Source organism: Helicoverpa zea, chromosome 9 (assembly GCF_022581195.2).
Source record: "Helicoverpa zea isolate HzStark_Cry1AcR chromosome 9, ilHelZeax1.1, whole genome shotgun sequence".
Taxonomy (NCBI): Eukaryota; Metazoa; Arthropoda; class Insecta; order Lepidoptera; family Noctuidae; genus Helicoverpa; species Helicoverpa zea.
In genome coordinates this window covers 11,258,311-11,278,696 of record NC_061460.1, presented here as the reverse complement: position 1 = coordinate 11,278,696, position 20,386 = coordinate 11,258,311, and the positions used below count along the sequence as shown (strand labels likewise).

At 38.4% G+C, this 20,386-nt stretch overlaps 1 protein-coding gene across 1 annotated transcript in view; it reads left to right on the top strand.

Moving 5' to 3' along the window:
• Positions 1–15,294, top strand: part of LOC124633117 (protein cortex-like) — a 60,743-nt gene extending 45,449 nt beyond the window's left edge. The window contains exons 2-9 of the mRNA XM_047168215.1: positions 2,751–2,878; positions 5,126–5,318; positions 5,888–6,048; positions 6,664–6,809; positions 11,923–12,133; positions 12,540–12,738; positions 14,581–14,724; positions 15,079–15,294. Of these exons, the coding sequence (XP_047024171.1) occupies positions 2,751–2,878; positions 5,126–5,318; positions 5,888–6,048; positions 6,664–6,809; positions 11,923–12,133; positions 12,540–12,738; positions 14,581–14,724; positions 15,079–15,218 (1,322 nt within the window). The 3' untranslated portion in view covers positions 15,219–15,294. The remainder of the gene's footprint in view (positions 1–2,750; positions 2,879–5,125; positions 5,319–5,887; positions 6,049–6,663; positions 6,810–11,922; positions 12,134–12,539; positions 12,739–14,580; positions 14,725–15,078) is intronic.
• The last annotated feature ends 5,092 nt before the right edge of the window (positions 15,295–20,386 follow it).

Here is a 20,386-nt window from a genome sequence, read left to right as displayed (position 1 = left end):
TTAAAAACTTCAGATTTGTGTAAACCTCATCCATTGGCCAGTATTATTTTGTTATAGCGAAGGAGGTTGGAGGAAAAAAATCCAATCTTAACTACCCACTAACTACGGAACAAAACAAAAAGTAGTCATGATTTTATAATAGATTTATTATTTTTTATTATAAAATTATAAAAAAATAGGAACTAAAATACACCTAATTCTTATTATAGTCCTAGAAAAAAACCAATAACTTTACTACTTCGCATTTCATACAGGCTGAATACATTATTTCCATAGCTACAACAATTATCTTATAAAAAAAAAAATAATGTGGGTACATTAAAAAAACATTCTTGCGATTATGGCAGTTACGTTACAAAATAACTATTTAAACGTCACAAATGTATGTCAAACAGTGATTTTGTTTTAAAACAAAGAAATTAAGATTTAAGTTATTGTGTTAATTATCATGAATAGGTCTACGTTTGGCAAAAAAACTGTAAGTAAATTGAAGTTTTTTAATATTTAGTATTGGTTGTATATGCGTGAATGGCTTGTTGTTGTTGTGTGAAATTTTAATGTGCTTTTCGTTTCGTTCCCTAAATATACATATGATATGGATGGGTAATGTAAATAACAAAACTTAAGCGTAATCAATTCAGGTTTAGTTTTTACACAGTTCAAGACACTTTGAGTGACGTATTTTAGGGTCATGTTACGTTGTTCCCAAAGTTGTTTTTTTTTTATCAATCTATTTCATCATACTTCTTGATTTTCCTAAGATGAACTTAGTATGATTTCATAACTGTGAGTTGTTCTACAAAGTATTATTAATTTATCACCAAGCATCTTTATTTACACCAGAAATTTTGGTCAATGGGTCATCTTAGGGGCGAACACTTTTTGACTATTCATTTCATCAGAATTATTTAATGTGAGAAACAGTGTAACTCTTACATATTACTAGCTACATTATACTTTAAATTCTCATTGTTTTCCACTCATTACAAACACCTTTTTTGTAGTCATAAATAACTTAAAATTCTGTTCACATGTCTAACCACTCAGATTAGCTAACAAACATTTTTTATTTCATAAATAAACCTACCTTTTCTTGTCTATGCTTCAATTAGTTCCTAACCATACTTTGATGAAGCATATTTTTATTTTTTCAGACCATTTATTGTTTTTATTACGTCACGCGGTATAAATATGAAAAAGATTTTCTTCATAAAACCTTGTTGGACATAAATGATATTATAAGAAAGTAATTACTGTCTATTATGTACGAATGCGGCAAAGTGACTGCCATAAATAATAATTGTATGAAAAACTATTGATTTAAATGACCTCAGAGATCCCTGCTGGGTAAATGTGTAATCCCTTGGGTTAGCGCGCAAGGGTTGCCTCGACTTACGTCGCGGGCATTCATAGTATAGTGTAGTACTCAGTAACTTTTACAAATATTACAAAATTTTAAATATTGCAATGTTATGAGTAACATATTTAATATTTATTAATTGTTGGTACATTTATCATAAACATTCCTTTCAAATATTATTATTTTTTGGACATGATGAGGCTAAACTAAAACTTAAAATCGTGACTAAATAAAGATATTATTTTGTCCTGACAATCTTATTTTTTTCTGGTACAACTTCATTCATCAAATTCATCTTAATAGTGGCGTAAAAAAGTGTAAAGCTAGTGTCCAAGTGCAAACTAAAGTTTTGGCTGAAATCTGGCTGATGTAAGCTAATTTTCAGCAAATTCAAAACCTATATCATTATTTTCGGTTGACTTTTATATAAGTGTTTGTATATTATATTTTGATTTTTCCCGTCTGGTAACGGTCTGGTAACAGAATATATTTTATTGTTTTAGAATAGAATAGATATTTATTTCTTGAAACGTGTGTTTTTAAAACTGCCCATCAAATCATCAAAATTTCTTCGTAAGCTAATCTCTGGATGAACTTTTGGTTTGAAGAATATTTTCTTGAAGGTTGTTTTGTATTTTTTTTAATTAATCACACAGTAAACTGTGCTCAGCTTAGTTTAGATTATATGAGAAATGAAATAGCCCAAAACTTGGTTAAATCCAATTAAAGTTTTTACTTATACTCATTATATTTCGGGGAGTATCAGACTACTGTTAAATTGGCTTGCAATTATGTTTTAATATAGTAACTCTGTTTTCGATGATAATGGATTGTGTACCTTATTACATTTATCATAAACAATTGTTATTTCCCTATGGTAGTTCAAACATTGTTATCGTAAAGATTGTTTAGACAAAGTTTGACGATTTTAGTATTTTTTACAAACCTCGTCGATACTGAATTAATTAATGCATTAGTAATTTTGTTTGGAATATTTTGTTTCAAAGTGGATTGAGCCTTCTATAAATGTTATACCTAAATATACTGAATATTCATATAAAAACGACTTTTACCCAAAAAATAAAATTTAAAAAAATACATCCAGAACCCACTAACACCCACAGTTTCGTACTTACCAATCGTTTACAAAACAAAACAAAACATAAAAATTGATAAATAATAATGGAATAGCGTACCCGCTAACAACTCCGCAGTCGACTGGCCATTTTCTGAGAAGCTCGGAGCCACTGAACATTCCCAGAAAACGGGCAACCGTCCGAAGAAACGTTATTATCCATTCCATGTATGTTTTACACTTCTGAGTATTTGGACTAATGTTACTAGAAAACTAGTTATGTTTCGCAGTAGCGCTCTCGTGAGGAGTAAAAAGGCCTGGCTTTACAGTTGAATGGGCAGCGACCCCGGGTGGATCGGTTCATAGCACCGAGGGAGCAGTTTCCTGAGCTCAGCAGGAAGATGCGATGGGGTGCCAGGGAGAAGGTGCCTGATGACGTGTGGGTGAGTCCTGGGTTGCCCAAAATTTTTGGGATAATTTATGACCAAATATTTTGCGGTTTTGTTGCAGTGTGTCTAAAGATGGTGGTGACCTATTATGTATTTTTTAATTGCAATGCGATTCTTGCGTTTGTTTTTGTGTATGTCGTAAAGATCTCTGATGCTTACTGTGCATTTTTTTTTATGTAAATACATGTGTCCTTTGTGATACTGATAGACACTTGCTAATTTTAGTGATACCCCTAAGTTTCCTGCAAATAATATAATCGATTGATATAAATATGTTGGCGAAGAGATGATACGATGTCAAAAGTTGAACTAAAAAAAAAACGAAACTCTGGTTGACATTTGTCGAATTTGAGGAAATAGGAAAACTTAGGTTTTCTTTTATAATATCTTGACATACAGACATATTTGTATATATCTATAACTATAAACACGCAAATTCTATGCAGAAATCTTTTTAGTCCCCTGTCGAGCTAATAGAACGGAAACAATTAACACCTTACTGTTTTATACTTTATAATGTATTCGTAACTGTGTCATATTCGCCTTTGCTAAATTCATTAATCACCTTCTTGTTTCTGCAATGTAAGTATGTCTTTGGAACATAAACTACTCTTCTAAAAATTATGCGAGATAATAAAAAATAATAATTTCTTTGATTGGAAACCCACAAAACTACGCAACAGAATAACAATAAAAAAATTGTGCAATATAGGTGGTTCATAATTTAATTATTATTATTATATGATTAAAATTCAAATCATCTTTATTCTCAGGCATCAAAGGCCCATAGATAAATACCTTAAAACTAGCATACATATGTTATACAAAATTGTTAGTAAATAAAAACTTAAAACTATGTTAGTAGCACTTCACTTATGCACTATGTCACTGTGCGGTCCTGTGGCACTTGTCCGCGGAAGCGACGGAACACCACGTCCTGTGGCCAGAAGTTTTCGTCCAACACGAGGTGCAGGAAACACGTCGGCACTCGCACCACGAACGCCTTGAAATTGGCGTTATGGCGCGACTCCAGCAGCTGCACTCTCGGGGCGTACTTCAGCTTCTGACGCACGTACTCCACGATGTCCTCCGCCTTAGTGGTGTGGTGTAGGCGAGAGATGTACACCGGGGTGTTCGGCTTGGCGGCACGAATTTTGATGTTTGGCTCAATAGGAGCCGTGCCGCAACGATTCTTGTTGGTTCGCTGACGGCGCTTCCTCCTTTGCACCGTAACGAACCCCTCTTCGTCAGCCCGATTCTGTCCCTTTACGGGCACGGGCTTCTTCGTAGCATCACTTTTGCTACCGGCGACGCTAGCGTAGTCTCGACGTACATTTTGATGTTCCGTCGACGCTGCAGAAACGAGCAGCTGATCGAGCGGTGTCGCGGCGGCGAGCGGAGGAGCCGCAGGGACGGGAGCGGGGCAGCGGGGCGCACGAGGCGCGCACTGTGCCGACTCAGCATTCGGCGGTGACAGCGGCGATGGCGACAAAACTGCTGACGCGAAACTTGCACCCGATACATCGAGGCACGCTCCGCGCCGCATGTTTACGTTCGATGCACCCACAGGTGACCCAGTTACAGTCACCGACTTACGCAACTCGTTAAGTTCGCTGCGCAAATCGGCGACTGTAATTTGGGATGCATCTAACTTCTTCTGTACATCCGCAAGACTTGCCTTTAGAAAGACGATGTCTTTCAGCAGGCTCGTAACGTCGACGTGGTCGAAGGTGACGGGCGGAAGCTTATTCAGATCCTTGGCCACAAACGTCGGCACGTCGTCTGGATCGGTCTCCTTTAGCAGCGTGATGATGTCCTGAATGCTCTTCTTTGTCCCGTCACGCCGGCGGGACACCATCTGGTCGCTCTTGTTGAGCAACCGGTACAGCAGCTGCTTTGCAGCAGCGACGTCATCCTCGCTGAAGTTCGACGCGCAGATCTGGACAGCGGACACCTCGTCCATCACGTCCAGCTTCTGCTGCAGGAACGCCAGCAGCTCATTCGCCACGAGTTGTTCACTCATAGCGATTAAAAACCGAATAGCAACGGCTTGCGCCGCGCTAAATTCTAATTTGTAATAAACAAATATACGCGTCAGCAGCACGACTGCATCGATTCGCAGCTAATAATGACACTAGAAATTCCTTTTATTCCTCTCCCTTCACAAATCCTATTAAAACAGCATTTTAAATTTTCCCCTTCAAAAAAATAATTTCAAAATCTTCTACTATCACCCCGCAGTATACAAAATACATGCAACAGAAGAAATACGCGAGTTACTTAGACGAAGCGTTTGGCCTGGAGCCGACGAGACCAGAAATGCCCCTGGGTGAGGAGAACTCGGGCCGGCTGTGGCCGTGTGTCCCGAGGAAGAGGAGCTACCTGTCTTCTGCTGACAGCATCCTGGATCTGCCTACTTATAGCTATGCTGCTTGTATGTGCTTTTTGTATTTTATTATTCTTAACTTGTATTCTGAGGAAATTCCTAATCATATAATGTTCAGAATTTTACCTGTATATATAGAGACAGGTGGAATTGTGAAAACCAAATCTCATCTTCGTTGGTCTATCTGATTTGTCTTGGGAGATGCTGAAACTACCTATAAACCATGTTCACCGAAAACATATTGTCAGTTTTCTTAAAGCCACTGTAAAAATTCATAGTCAAAGTGAATGCTTACACCACCATATTAACAATATTCAACCCACACATTATTCAATTTAACAGTTGTTTAATTTAAAAATTAGAATACAATAAAGATAAAGATAAAGATAAAGATAAATTTATTTGTTAAAAACATATGTTATAAAGGTGTTACAATAGATTGAAAATAAGATTTATTTATATTTACGAGAAAGGTCATTTATGTTGTCAGAGAAAAATGAGCCTAAGTTCAACAAACTTCTTCTAAAATTGCTTCAAGTCTCCAATTCTGAACCATGTCCCATCATCATCATCATTTGACATGTAACATGTACTAATTATACCATATTTCCTCCTAGTTCCCGAGCTACTAGACTGGTCGAACGACAACATTCTGGTGGCAGCCCTGGGCAGGAACTACCACAAGTGGTCCTGGCGCACGCAGAGCCTCATCAGCCAGGGTTACACTGACTACAACATCCACTGCTGCAAGTTCGACCCTCAGGGGAAACTGCTCATTGTTAGTACTATATTTCATAGTTTACATCACTGACATAAAAAAAAACGTTCACAAAAAAGGTTGACTTCGAAAAGCACTGTAAAGAAAAAAATAATTTCTTTGGTTATAATTTTGGAAACAGATTTTCGTTTTTACCTTTTTAAACGATTAATACAAATTAAAGTTCTCTTAAGTCTGACAAATACAGTACTGCAAACCACCATCCAAATCGGTTAAACCAAACGCGAGATAATCGTGTGTTTGGTTCTTGAAATATTGTTCGACATCTATGTTTAGATTTCAGACTGCTTTCATTTAAATTGGTTCATTTTCTGACAACTTTAATTTGGTATTGTAAAAGTCTCAGCTCCCATGAATCAGTTCCAACGTTGCCTTAACAAATGCAAATCATATTAGGATTATTTTACTAGGTACTCAGATATTAGCAGTATCAGAATAAACAACTAAAACCTGTAGACACACCCTTAAAACATTAAAATGAGTACGAGACAACTTAAAGTCCCATTTCATCATCATCATCATCATCATCAGCCTATCGCAGTCCACTGCTGGACATAGGCCTCTCCAAGTGAGAGACAAAGTCCCATTTACTCAGGTTGATACGATTGTCCACAGGTGGGCACAGATTGCAGGACTGTGGAAGTTCACAACACTGTACGAAGCAAGTGCATCGGGGTGAACTACTGCCAGAGCATAGAGGAGGGACCGCCTTGTTCCGTCACAGCCATGGACTGGAGCCCTACTGGCAACTCTTTTGTTATGTAATACTAGCTTTTTTTAGTTTTGTGTGTTAATACGTCGGGATGGGGTAACATAGCTATTATTGCAACTATTTCGTTGGCCACTCCAGGTTGGCTTTACGTATGAACTTTTTTTTTTTTTTTTTTTTTTTTTTTTTTTTTTTTTTTTTTTCCTCAATCCTGCTTAGCACAGCAATCTGTTTTTCCACATTTAGCTGTTATTTTCTTTGACCTCAGCCTGAGTGTGTCTTTAATTTAAAGAGGGGTCCATTGACTTCACTCTTTATAATGTTGGAAAACGGTTTTTGAGGGAGAGAACACTGTTTCTCCTCAGTCTTGAGTGCTGAACGCTGCCAGTGCCTGTTAGTTTAGTAGCTGAGGCATTTACATGTTTCGATAACTTGGTCTGATACTTGGAACTTCTGATGGAGATTTCTTGTTTCACCGTATTAAGATTTAGATCTCGTAAAATATATTTATTGCTGATGCATTTAGGTATGTTATACATGCACCTAATGCTCTTGGTTTGGAATCTTTCCAAGATATCAATATTGCTGCTGGATGCTGTGCCCCATAGTTCGATGCCGTACGTCCATACTGGCTTGAGGATTGCTTTGTAGATTAGCATTTTGCTTTCATTAGACAGTTGGGATTTTTTGCCTACCAACCAATACAAGCTTCGGAATTTTGTATCCAGTTGCTTCCGCTTAGTCCAGATGTGACTTTTCCATGTCAGTCTCCTATCTAAGTGCATACCGAGATACTTGACGTTGTCAGAGTGCGGTATTTGCTCTCCGTTAAGGGTAACTGGTGGGCAATCGCCTTTTCTAAGAGTGAAGGTGACATGGACCGATTTACTGTTGTTTGCCTTTATTCTCCATAACCCTAGCCATTCTTCAATTTCTATGAGATGCCTTTGTAGCGTTGCTGATGCGGATGCAGCCTCGGTGTTCACCGATAATATAGCAGTATCATCTGCATACGTGGCTATCATAGTATCTTCTTTTATTGGTATATCAGCAGTAAATATGAGGTGTAGAACTGGGCCTAAAATACTGCCCTGTGGGACTCCTGAGCTAATGTCATATAGCTCTGATGTTTCATTTTGAACTTTTACCTCAAAGCACCTTTTATTTAAGTAGCTTGCCAAAATGGAGTAGAATGAGTGTGGTAGCTGATTTTTTATTTTGTAAAGAAGACCCATGTGCCAAACCCTATCAAAGGCCTGACTTATGTCCAAGAAAACTGCTGAACAAAACTGCTTGTTTTCAATAGTTTGGCTTATGGTGTTTGATATTCTGTGCACCTGTTCTATAGTACCATGTTTCTGTCTAAAGCCAAATTGGTGTTCTGGGAGAATTTCTTCTAAGTGGGCGTACATTCTGTTGAGTATTATTTGCTCAAAAAGTTTACCCAAGAGAGGGAGGAGACTAATAGGTCTGTATGATAAGGTTTCCTCTACTGGTTTGCCCGGTTTAGGCACCATTACCACCTGTGCTATCTTCCACTGGGATGGGAAATGGCTCAGTCTTAGGCATGAATTAAAGAGCATCACCAGAAACATTATGCCCTTCTTCGGGAGGTTCTTTATTAGGGTCGAATCAATTTGATCATACCCTGGCGCTTTTCCAGTGGGTAGTGATATAATTTCTCTAGAAATTTCTTTAGGGGTTGCTGCTCTTAGTGGTAGGCATAATTGGTTGGGTGATTGAAGGAAATCCCTAATTTCTTTATCCTTTTCTTCATTCCTAGTCTCAAGAGGGGTGAAGACATCTTTGAGGTGAACAGCAAAAGCTGTCGCTTTTTCATAATTTGATCTGGCCCAGGTGTTATCTCTTTTTTTGATTGGCGGGATGTGGTTTACAGGTCGTTTGAGGTTTTTAGTCGCGCGCCACAGTGAATAATTAGTGTCTTTGTTAGGAGTCAGGCGAGTTAAGTAGTTTTGAAAGCTGAGATTTTCATAGTCGCTAATCATTTTCTTCAATTCCTCTGAGGCTCTATTTAATTTGGTTTTATCCGAAGGATATCTAGTCCTATGCCACTCTTTCCTTAATTTTCTCCTCGCTAGTGCTTTCATTACTACTTTCTTTGGATATTCTCTATGAGGGCGATTTGTATTTTTTGTAGGGGTTGTTTTGATGGCTGCCATATGAATTATGTAGTTGAATTTTTCAATACTGTTTTCAATATCCTCTGTTGTTTTCAATTTAATGTTTAGTTCTAGGTTTTGAGAGATGATGTCCTTGTATTTGTCCCAATCAGTGTTTTGATTGTATATTCGTGTCGATGGCTCAGAGGGAATGGCAACTTTTGTTTGATTAAGAATAACCGGGGAGTGGTCTGACGATAGGTCCTCACATTTCTCTATTTTAGTGTAGTTCCTGCTGATATTCTTTATTATATAAAAGTCCAATAGATCAGGTATTTTGTTTAAATCCTTTGGCCAGTATGTAGGCTCACCGTGAGATATGCAATCAAGGTTCATATCTACTGTGGCTTTGTATAGTTGTCTACCCTTCGGGTTGATTAATCGGGAGCCCCAGTAGGTATGCTTGGAGTTCCAATCTCCTCCACTTATAAATGTCGGTCCTAGCTCCGCAAAAAATGTTTTAAATTCTTCCGCACTGATAGAGTGTCTTGGTGGGCAGTAAACTGCAGCAATAGTTGTATCTGAATTTTTGTAATTTAATTTGATCATAGTTGCTTGAATTTTATCTGTTTTGTATGGGTTTAAGGCATAATGCTTGATATTTTTTCTCACTATAACCGCAGTCCCACCGTGTGAATTTCCAGAAGGGTGGTCAGTTCTATAGGTTGTGTAGTTTTTAAATGTGATGTATGACCTCGGAGTTAGTCTTGTTTCGGAAATCAAAGCTATGTCAATTTTCTCCATTTCCATGAAAAGCTCAAGTTCTTGTCGTCTAGTAGTTATCCCGTTGGCATTCCATGTGAGTATACGGAGGTTTATGCCCTCTGTGAGACCAGTCCTGTGATTAGTTGGACCATCCGGTCCATCATGCTGTCCATCATGGTTTTCATGATTTCTTGGAATCGATTGAACATTATGTCTAACATTTTAGTAATGTTTGGTCCATTGTCCGTCAAGTTGTCATTTATTTGTTTTTCTTGTAATGTGTACAATGATTGGTCGGTCAGGTTTTTGGATTCTTTTCTATGTCTTAGTGCGTCGGAATAGCTTCTCGGTTGAGCTGAGGGTTGGGGTTCTTCTGGGGTAGCTTTTGGCTGGTGGGTGTGAACGAAAGTTGCTTTGTTGGAGTCTGGTTTTACTTTAATTTTTAATATTCTCTCTTTATATTCTTTATATTTGTTGCATCCTCTGTAACTAGCTGGGTGACTACCTTGGCAATTTGCGCATACAGCGTCTGTTTCAGGAAGTTTTGTGCAAGTAGCTGTTGGGTGGTCATTTCCGCACTTGACACATCTGAAGGGACGAAAACATTGATTTTTGCTGTGCCCAAATCTTTGGCATCTCTTACATTGTATAACTTCTCTTTTCTTGTATGGTGCCTCAATTGTAACTTTAACCTGACCGATGTGTCTTATATTGAATATATCTTTGTTGTTAGGCCGCTGTTCTATATCCACAAAGTAAAGTGGGAGTTTTTGTTTTGTTGTGCGGTGTTGCACGTTCACGACTTGTCTCACTTCGTGCCCATTGTCCTGGAGTTCTGCTTTAATAAGTGATATATCTTCGGATGCATGTAAGCCTCGGATAACCACTCGGTACGCTCTCTCACTTTTTAATTTATATGTGTAGTGGTGTATTTCTTTCTCAATAAGGTAATCTCTTATTATTTTATAAGTCTCGATGTCGCTTGGGATAAGCTTGATGATATGCCCTGATCTAAGTGTAGTCATTTGATATTTATCTGGGTTTACTGCCTTATTTAGGATGTCTCTCAGCGGGATTATGTCGATTACTCCTGTGATAAAGATCGGCTCTGGTTTTGGGACATATTCTTTTTTGTTGTTTTCAGTTTCGTTATTTTCATCACTAAGAATATCAAATCTGTTTTGTGTAGGAACCAAAGGATTGATTCCTTTATTCGCTGACTGTTGCCCGGTAGGACTTTCCTGTCTCTTTCTCTTTGCAGGAGGTAAACGGTCTAGTTGCCATTGGTTGCTATTCTGTGCATTCTCTTTTAGTGGAGAGCATGTTTGATCGGCTTTCTTAGCTTGGTTGTCTGGTCTATCCTGCAGTGTACTCTGATGGTTTTCCTTACAGACAGGTGCTTCTGTCATATTATTACTGCTATTGCAACCGCTGAATGAAAAAGATCTTGGTCTCGTTTCAAATAATCCTTTATGAAAGATTTGTTGTGTTGTTGTTTTTTGTGTTTTATTTTCAGGTTTACTCATATTGTTCCCACGAGTTTGGACGAAATGGTTGTCGCTCACAGGGTGACGCCATTCCTGTGAGAAGGCTATATACAATGGTGTTCGCCAGGTTCACCAAGGTTGGCGCTAAAGACTGAGACCCTCAGCCATTCATCCTATTGGCGCGGTGCCCACCGTAGGATTGGGGTGAATTTTTATTGAGGCTTTCAACCTCTTGACACGGGCAGTTAAGTCAATGTCCCCGATTCTGTAGACAAGTCCACGGAGTAGCGGGTTGGAGGGATCATTTCCTATCACCTCCTGGGAAGATCATACGGGTTAGTTAACCGCCGCCCGAGACTCGGCGTTGACCTTTTACAGCTGGTTTGGTCGGCTCTCAGCCAACCCTCCTCCTTTCACATACGGGCTTGGGACCGTCAACGGCGGAGTTCGTAGGTATGAACTAACAAGAAAATCTTTCCTCACTTGCATCCTGCCTTACGTGTGATGAAAAGAATAAAAAGTTTATAACAATAGAGGACTTACATCAAATGTCTTGATGATTTAGGAAGATATTCTTGTTACGATAGGTATATTTTTAGGTTAGTCCGATCTTCTCGTACATGCGCATAAGTATCTATGCGAAGAAGTAAGTAGCGATTTGTGATTAAGTTTGGCGAGAACCATACCAAAAATACATAGAAAGTGGTGAAAGGCAGGCGTTTTGGGGGCTGTCTTTTGTAAATTTGAACAGTCTACTTTGAACAAATGTCTTTTAATCTTTTTTTTTTCTCAGAGGGTGTTCCCAAGGCGTGTTAACCACGTTCACCCGTTCAGCCAAGGTGATCACGTACCGCCACGTGCATAGCAGCGCGATCCTCATAGTGCGCGTGTCTCCTGACGCGCGCTACGTCACCGCTACTGCTGTCAATGATGACGATGTCCTCGTCTTCACCTGGCCTGAACTCCAGGCCTTCTTGAGCTTGAAGTCCGATTGGACCATTAAGGTGAGATTTTTGATATAATGCTTATGTATGAACTGGGGCGGATTGAGAAAGGCCGTTGGATGTACGGCCAAGTGAACAGTCAGTCGTTATGATATTGGACTATGTATGTATTACATTATTTTCTTAGTGATTTCAAATGCTTTGATTAATACACTAATTCTCTATCTTCTTTGAAATCGGCAGAAGATTCAAGCAGGTTTTTAGCTACTGTTTATATCTCTCGCGGATCTGTTCAAACCCAAAAACAATTGAGCTTGAGATAAGTACCTATTCCTGAGACACCGTTTTCAAGAGGAATCTAATAATTCCTTTAAACATCCAACATTTAGAAAGCTATGACATAACAAACATCTTCTTGCTATTCTTGTTAAAATCACAAGACATATCACATACACATTTCCACCAGGCATTAAACTGGCACCCGTGGCGCAGTGCACTGCTCGGCATCGGCGCGGTCTCATCTGACTCGAGCGCATGCGTGGCGGTGTGGGAGGCGCCCACTGGCAAGCTGCGCAAAAGGACGCTGGAGAGGAAGCACTACAGTCTGGATGCTATGTTGTTCAGCAAGAGGACCGGCGAGCTGGTGCTCAGCCTGTGGAATACAGGTGAGATGGTGAATTTACTACGATGGTAGGCAAGTTGAAGATTCTTAAATTAAAAATTAAATTATAAATTTAAAAAAACCCCCGACCCAAAAAAAAGCACGCAATTATTATGACAAAAGGTTAAAAACGCTAAACCCTATAAAAAGCAAAAAATAACTTTTAACACTACGTACGTAAGTACCAACTAAAGCATGTCAGACTAAACTAAATTTTGTCGTGTCGGGGGACCGCTCTAATTTATTAGCCTAACGTTAGAAGTAATTATATACTACTACATTACATATCGACTGCAAGCAAGCAATACCTCCTATCTGACATTTTTGTTTCAAAAAACCAAAAAACTTGTATCTACCATAAACTACCTTTAGATTCAAAATAAAAACAAAAAACTTTATTAATCAATACTATGCTTAGAAAAAGAAAACTTGGATTTTCAGTATCTCATTATACCTTCCTCGGAATAAGGATTTTATTAAGTTTTATTGTTCCCCTTTAAAATCCACCCGGAGTCAGATAGGAGGTATTGCTTGCTTGCAGTCGATATACTTCTTATAACTTTTTATACAATTTTGTTTAGATACGTGTTTTTTTTTATACGAATGTTATAATTAGGTAGGTATCATTTGATTTATGTAAGTATTTTTAAAGGTAAAAAGCGGTCCCCCGACACGTCAAAATTTAGTTTAGTCTGACATGCTTTAGTTGGTACTTACGTAGTGTTAAAAGTTATTTTTTGCTTTTTATAGGGTTTAGCGTTTTTAACCTTTTGTCATAATAATTGCGTGCTTTTTTTTGGGTCGGGGGTTTTTTTAATTTTATTTCATGCTTTTTGAAGGAGCTCCTTAATTTTTCCTTCTTTCATTTAATTTCTTTTATTTTAAGATGGGGTCGCTATATGCGATCTCGGCCAAAAGAAGCTATTTAACAATCCTCATGACAAACCAGCTCTGGGAGAATTGCACAGATTGAGAAACAACAAAGATTAACCTTTGGTCATTCTAGATTTTCAGCAAAAATATAAATCGGTTTATCCGTTTCATTCCGGCATTCCAGGGTTTCATCCGCCACATCCCATTTCCAGCATCAGGTTCTCGTCAATCAGAAGAACATGAAGAGAACTCGTCAAGACAAATTCAACGAGCCAAAACTCGATGGGTTTACTAAACGGCAGTTCAGGGTTACGTCTCCTACCTTCGTGTCCTAACAGCAGACCAGCTCAGTGGTTTCAGAAGACATTAGTATTTCAAATTTCAGATCCCACATATGCTTGCAAGTAAACTGAGCGTGTAACATTCCTATCACACCTAACAAACGAGCTGATGACCTTGAAGACCTGAACGATTTCCACCAAACATAGCTAAGAACACTCCCGAATGACAATCCTTTCAAACAAAAAAACCGCATTACAATCGGATCATCCGTTTGGGAGCTACGATGCCACATACACACACACACACACACAGACACGTCAAACTTATAACACCCCGTCGTTTTTGCGTCGGGGGTAAAAATAAGGAAAGTAGAGATTAAGGTTTCAAACACACCAAATAAGAAAAGTGTCTGGGTAGGATTCAGTGTTGCTGGAAAAAATCTGAGCAAAATTATATCAAAATGTTACATATTATGGGGTATTATATAAGTGGAATATGTATTAAATTCATTTGAAAGGTCGGTGGCAGTCAATTTCGATTTCGGATAAAATCACACCTACCATGTCTGCAATTTCTTTTATTAATAAAAATATTACCAATAATGAGATATTTTTTGCAAGCAGCATGCAAGACCTCAACTACCTACCTCATTTACCTTTTAACACTCTTGATAAATACTTTCATGTAACAGACAGGGAGTCAACGACCCCGAAGACATGCTCTCAGCTGGTAGTGATGAGCGACTCGGACTCGGTGGTGGACCAGTGGGGCGAGGGCCGGATGGGACTCGACCGCGTGCGGACCATGGTGTTCAGCCCGGACGGGACTAAACTTGGTAATGTCTATGATATAGGGAATCTTCTCTATAATAGGGATCTAGGAGTCTTCTGTCAGCTGAAAATATTTTAATGATAAGTTGTACTGGTATTTTTTTGTTTCAAACTAGATAGAATTCTAAATAGTTCTAATAGTGGCATTAAACGCCAACCATCCAGTGTACTACGGGCAGGTAATATAATATATGATTCTCGGCTTGTAAACCTCCAAGATATTAAGTATACGCTTGTGTGTCCCGTGGCATCAAAAAATATTGCTACGGCGCCATTTGCACGATGTTTCAAATCTCCGTTATGTTTAGAGCCATAATAAAGCCAGAGTGCATTAAAATACGTTATAGTTTTTTCTCCAGCAACAGCAACAGCTGACGAAGACCTGATCATCTGGAACTTCCTCCCCGAAGACAAGAGGAAACGCAAGACGTCGTGCAAGCGCTTCAGTGCGCTGCCCGTGTATCTAGACAAAGTGACGCAGGGCACCTCCTTCCGATAGTCCGAGTTCAATTGTATTAAGTTATTGCAGAGTTTTATGTGAATTTGTTTATATGCTAATAGATTTTATTATTTCATTTCGTTTTATTGATTTAAACCATGATATACCCTGTGGCACTATTTAATTAGCTAGTTAAAAGAGTTCAAATAAAATAACTTTCAAGGATTTTATCGCATTACTCCCGAAGTTTCGGATCTTTTACAGGCAATTATCAACAAAATGTAATAAACAACACCCTAGTCTGCCCGTGACCATGGATGCTGTATGGGATCCGAAACGTCGCGATTAAATAATATCAATTTAACCGAAATAAAATCCGTAAAAGTAGTTTTATTTAAATGTCTTACATATATTCGCGTGGCAGAAATAAAAATGTTAACTATTGAAAAGAGTGCATGTGGAATTCTTACCGGTATTTCTCTATGAGACCTAATAGACTCGAGGAAAGAGCTTACGTAGGTTATTTGAATTTAAAAAAATGGAGTGAGTACATGAAAATAAACACAAAAATGTTTCATGCATGCACATTAGTAAAATCCGCAAAAATATTTCATAAAGTTAAATTAGAAATAATGGTGAAAATGCTGTATTGTCTTTTAGGATGGCCTATGATCTTATTATTATGGCCTAAGAAGCCACAAGACGATCTTGGACAGCTTGCATGCATCCTTTTTCAAACTACTACACAACAGGCTATGCAGCACGAAGTTTGGTATAGTAAACAATCAAGTTTTAACAGACTTTCAATTAAGCTGATACGTTATAGCATTTTTTAGCTAGTCTACTTGATACCCGCAGAATTGCATAACTCAAGAGATCTAAAACGGCTGCCAATACCTCATAGTGCCTCAATATGATTGATCGAGAGAACTAGTTCCATTAACTGGACAATAATTAACCTTTCATACCTACTTGATTAATAGGAGGAAATTGACGCTAAACCCATATATATATAGCCACGAGAATTCAGTTAAGAAATTTTAATCAATTTCGAAGAACCACACACATATTTTATTCATAATTAATTTGTCACTCCCTCAGTTAATTGTGGAATAAATTAGTTGAGTAACGTTATAAATGTTAAAGTAACTGTTTGTTCGTCTGTTATGTTTTCGCGGTTAAAACTGTTGTGGTTCAATTGTTAAACTGGTTTTCACGAAGATAAAATAGCCTCATCCGAACAGATCCGAACTTATGGTTTGGTTTGCTCTAATAAAGGCTGTGGAACTACTGAAACGATTTGAAAAAATCTTTTTCTTTTGGGAAACTATATTCTGTCCGGGTCCAGGAAGAAGTTCCCAAAGGATGCGGGAAAAACTGCTGGAAACAGCCAGTACAATACAACAAAAAGCATTGAACTGTCATCTCATCACCACAATTCAGTAATTTCCACTTCATCATCATCATCAGCCTATCGCAGTCCACTGCTGGACATAGGTCTCTCCAAGTGCACGCCACTGAGATCGATTTTCGGCTTCTCGCATCCAGCTCCTGCCAGCCGTCTTGCGCAAGTCATCCCTCCACCGTGCCTGAGGACGTCCTACACTACGTTTGCCGAGGCGTGGTCTCCACTCTAGAACTCGTTTACCCCAACGGTTACCACTAATTCCACTAGCCTGTTACAAATAGAAATAGTTCTAAAATCGAAAGTCCTTTTTTGAAATTGACGCCATAATTTTTCAGACAAATGACTGCAATCTCAAATCCTTTGAGCCACATCTCCGTACAAAGATCATATGATTAGACCGTCTAATAACTCTGTATTAGTTACTCGCGTGCCAACTAATAGTAAATCAACTGATTGAACGCTACATTCCGACTGCTAGACTGATAACTGTAGTATATCTGTGTCTTTGGCCGTCAGTCAAATGTTTATTAATCGTTTTGTCAGATTTGTAAGGGTGCGTCCACATCTGGCGAATGCGCCGCGAATGCGCAGCACGCGAGCCGATCGCGAGCTGTCCGCGAGCTGCGCGCGTGCATTTTTGTTCGTGCGCCGCTTCTGCGCCGCACGCGCGCAGCTCGCGCGCGACCTAAGCGCCGCACGCGAGCGGCGCGCAGGCGGCGCGCGACGTCTGCCATCTTCGATAGTACTGAGCCAATATACGGAACTGTAAGGGCGAGAACTGATTGCGCGCAGATCGCGCGCCGCTCGCGCGCTCTATACGAGCCTTGCGTAAGTTGCGCTAAAGAGGCGCACCGAACTATTGCAGTGACTGCACGCGCGCAGCTCGCGGACAGCTCGCGATCGGCTCGCGTGCTGCGCATTCGCGGCGCATTCGCCAGATGTGGACGCACCCTAACGTGGTATGATTTAAATTAATTTGTCATTATTGCATTGTAGGTGGTTATGTTTGTTTCTGTGGTAAGGCGTTCAAGTTCGATCCTTCGGATGGTTCATATTGAAGTTAGTCTAATAATAAAAAAAAATATAATAATGGCGTCCACGGTTGATTTCGGCCACGGCGGCTGTTCTCATATAGGTAAGGAGCCAGCTGCACAGGACGTATTATAGTGCACAAGCATTTGCGCAGACACAGGTGCACTCCCTAGTCCTTCACTCTCATAGCCCGATGGGACGGCAATCCGACACGACCGGAAAGAGATCAGGCCGGCAGGACCGACATTTACGTGCTCTCCGATGCACGGGTGAATCAATCACCAGCATCCAGACTACGGGCTGCTTTGTGAAAGTTTTAGAAAACCCACAAAGCGATTTCGGCCCGACCCGGGAATCGAATCCGAGGCTTCGGGCACAGCAGCCGCAAAAGTGTAGTTTTAGTCTAGTTAGTAAGCCGCAATTTATATTGAAGTCAAGTTTATCTAGTCGGGATTTCATTAATACAATTTTTTTATTTCAAGGAGATCTTTTGTGGTCCGTAAATGTATGCAAATCATTCCAAATATATGAGATAGAAGTCATTGCTTGTGGGTAGATAAGTCAAAGAACTACAATTTTAGCAAATCAATCAATATTACATATTAAATATTGATTGATTTGCTAAAATATTACAAAATTTTACAACATTTATACACAGGAGTTCCGCTAAATTGCAACAGATGGCGCTTTTTTAAAGATTTACCATATGAAAACAGCAAGTTAGATAGGCCATTTATCGAAAACGGTTATAAGCTACTTTTTATCTTGGTGTGAGGAGTCAGAATATAATATAATAGAATAGGTTCTCTCGGGCCAAGGTCGAAATCGCTGGCGGAAAATAGTTATGCATATTTAGGTATTAAAATATAAAACAATACCCTAGGTAGTCGGGAAAAACAATCCTACGAATCTTTTATGCCTATTTAAAACTAGAATTGAAATTAAAATGTGGAATAGACGTTTCAAACGTAATTGTAGGTATCTTCCACGTCTATTAAAATATAAATGTAGAATTGAAATTAAATTAAATATTAATTAATTCTACTTCAAAGGTTTTACAAACTCAATAAGGATTTCATTCGCCACAGGGGTTCCCAGGCCGCATTATTTTTTTCTAAAATAATGTACTTCCTTAGAATTTATTAGGGGGAGTAGTTCCTAGTATTATCTACTAATTATCATGTTACATTGTAACGTTAAGCAGACATCTTGGCCCTTTCACACACACAACCAACGACTTCAAAATGGCGTCGACATTAATTAGTATCTTTTTAAAATTATTTTAATATCTATACCAAAAGTGGCTTTGATGAATTATTTATTTTAATAAAATAATATATAATTTGTATATATTCTTGAAACAAAATATAAAAAGGATTTTTAAATGGCTTTGAAAAAAAATACAAAATTTAATAAAAATTATGTTCTACATTTATATGGGTGGTCTAGTAAATTAAAGAAAAATGTAATGATAAGTTCTAGGTATTCATAGTTCGTTATGCTCAATAGATAGGAATACTCTTCGTTAATTGCCTTTGGGCTTAGCTATTTATCACCTTGTTGGTCGATCTTAGACCTTAAGTTTTGTGCATTAAGGTGTAATTGTGGTTTGACAGTTATTTCTAGAATAATGTTTCTATTCTCATGAAAACAATCTCACGAAAAATATTTTTCTGAATACCTGGGCTTTGTGTGGGCTAGAGTAATTACCATGACAAGAGCAACAATTAGCGACATCTATGGTGATACTATAGAACTAAAAGGCAATTACTACTATGATTAATTAACACAGAGTTTAGCTAAAACACCTACTTATCTGTGTTGTGCTTCTAATAAATAAGATAGGTACAATAAGAAACAAGAATTGTATTAGGTTTACCCTTGCAATAAACAGGTATCAAAAAAAGAAATAAAGGCACTTAACATTCTCATTTTTGTTAGCTGACATCGATATCCAGACGGGGTAAATGTCGTTTTATGTCGTTCCAAAAAGTTGCTCCTACAGGGAAGAAACGGCAGGAAACCAAATTAAATTCCAATTAAGCAATTAACTCCTTAGTCGTCGTATTTTGGTCTAACAATCTAGTCATCTAGCCTGACGCACGAAATTGGTATGAGGTGACGATGTCTACAATGCAAGTCGCGTGCGCAGCTCAGGTAAATCAGAGCTATTGTCCCAGCACCATATTAATGGTTACTAATTGTGCGTGACTTTCTCGAAGCCAAATTGTTCACGCAGAAAGGATCAAAATTTCAGCCTCATTGTTTACCGACTTACCAAGAATGAGGAATGTTTTTCTTTAACATCAAATATATAAAACTCTTGGATAATCTAGAACAAAATCAACAATGCCTTGATTGTTATAATCAGTTTTCAAACTATGAGTAATTAAGAACATTCATGCATAGGTTCATTCAAGTTTCTATATACATTTTGTAACAAATAACATGTATTTTAGTCTTAAGGTCTATTGGCCAATGCAGCCTGAAAATAAAGGTACATGTTTTCATTTAATTTGATAACCCTTCTTGCCATTTGGGTAAGGTAGCCATTTATATTTATTCCTTCAATAAACGTTTAATAATTATACTAATCATTTATCTTGCTTTTGAAAGCAAAATTATAAACATATAGTCATCAGCATCATTAAAGAGTTTTCTCTTTTAACCGATAATTTGACATCATCAGTATTTCCTATTGCAATATACATTAAGTTCTTATCTGATTTGATGGCTGATTACCTTGATTAGCCCTCGGGGGGTAAAAGCGGGGCTTGTATATACAAGT